Below are 375 nucleotides of genomic sequence, written 5' to 3' on the forward strand. Positions count from 1 at the left end.
GAACAATCCTTAAAATTTTAAAATATTTAAAATGCTACCAAACTCATAAAGGCTGCAGCAATTAGAGCCAATTTCTTATTTAAAAGAATACTGGAATCCTTGCATGTTTCGCCTTTACACTTACAATCCGGAGATTTGCAGTCTTCCTTTTTCTTACCTTTGCATTTATCTTTTGTTGTTTCAGTTCCTGCAGTTTGAGTTTGTGTTACAGAAACTTCGCTTTTTGAGGTTTTTGTTTCATTAAATTTGCACTTCTTGTCACCCTCAGCTGCGCTTTCGTTATAACTGCAGTAAGGCTTGTTGTTGCACTCAGTTGCATTCTTGATCTTAGTGCAAATATCCCCTGTTGTTTTCTTGTCTGTGCTCTCGCAAACT

The 375-nt window shown here is 36.3% G+C and overlaps 1 protein-coding gene across 1 annotated transcript in view; it reads right to left on the reverse strand.

Moving 5' to 3' along the window:
• Nucleotides 1-327: 327 nt before the first annotated feature.
• Nucleotides 328-375, reverse strand: part of TEOVI_000773200 (Trypanosome variant surface glycoprotein (A-type), putative) — a gene marked incomplete at both ends in the record, with an annotated part of 963 nt that continues 915 nt past the window's right edge. The window contains one exon of the mRNA XM_067222329.1: nucleotides 328-373. Coding sequence (XP_067078430.1) covers nucleotides 328-373 — 46 coding nt within the window. The remainder of the gene's footprint in view (nucleotides 374-375) is intronic.

The sequence above is a fragment of the Trypanosoma equiperdum genome (genome assembly GCF_001457755.1).
Source record: "Trypanosoma equiperdum strain OVI genome assembly, contig: ctg_1612, whole genome shotgun sequence".
Classification (NCBI taxonomy): Eukaryota; Euglenozoa; class Kinetoplastea; order Trypanosomatida; family Trypanosomatidae; genus Trypanosoma; species Trypanosoma equiperdum.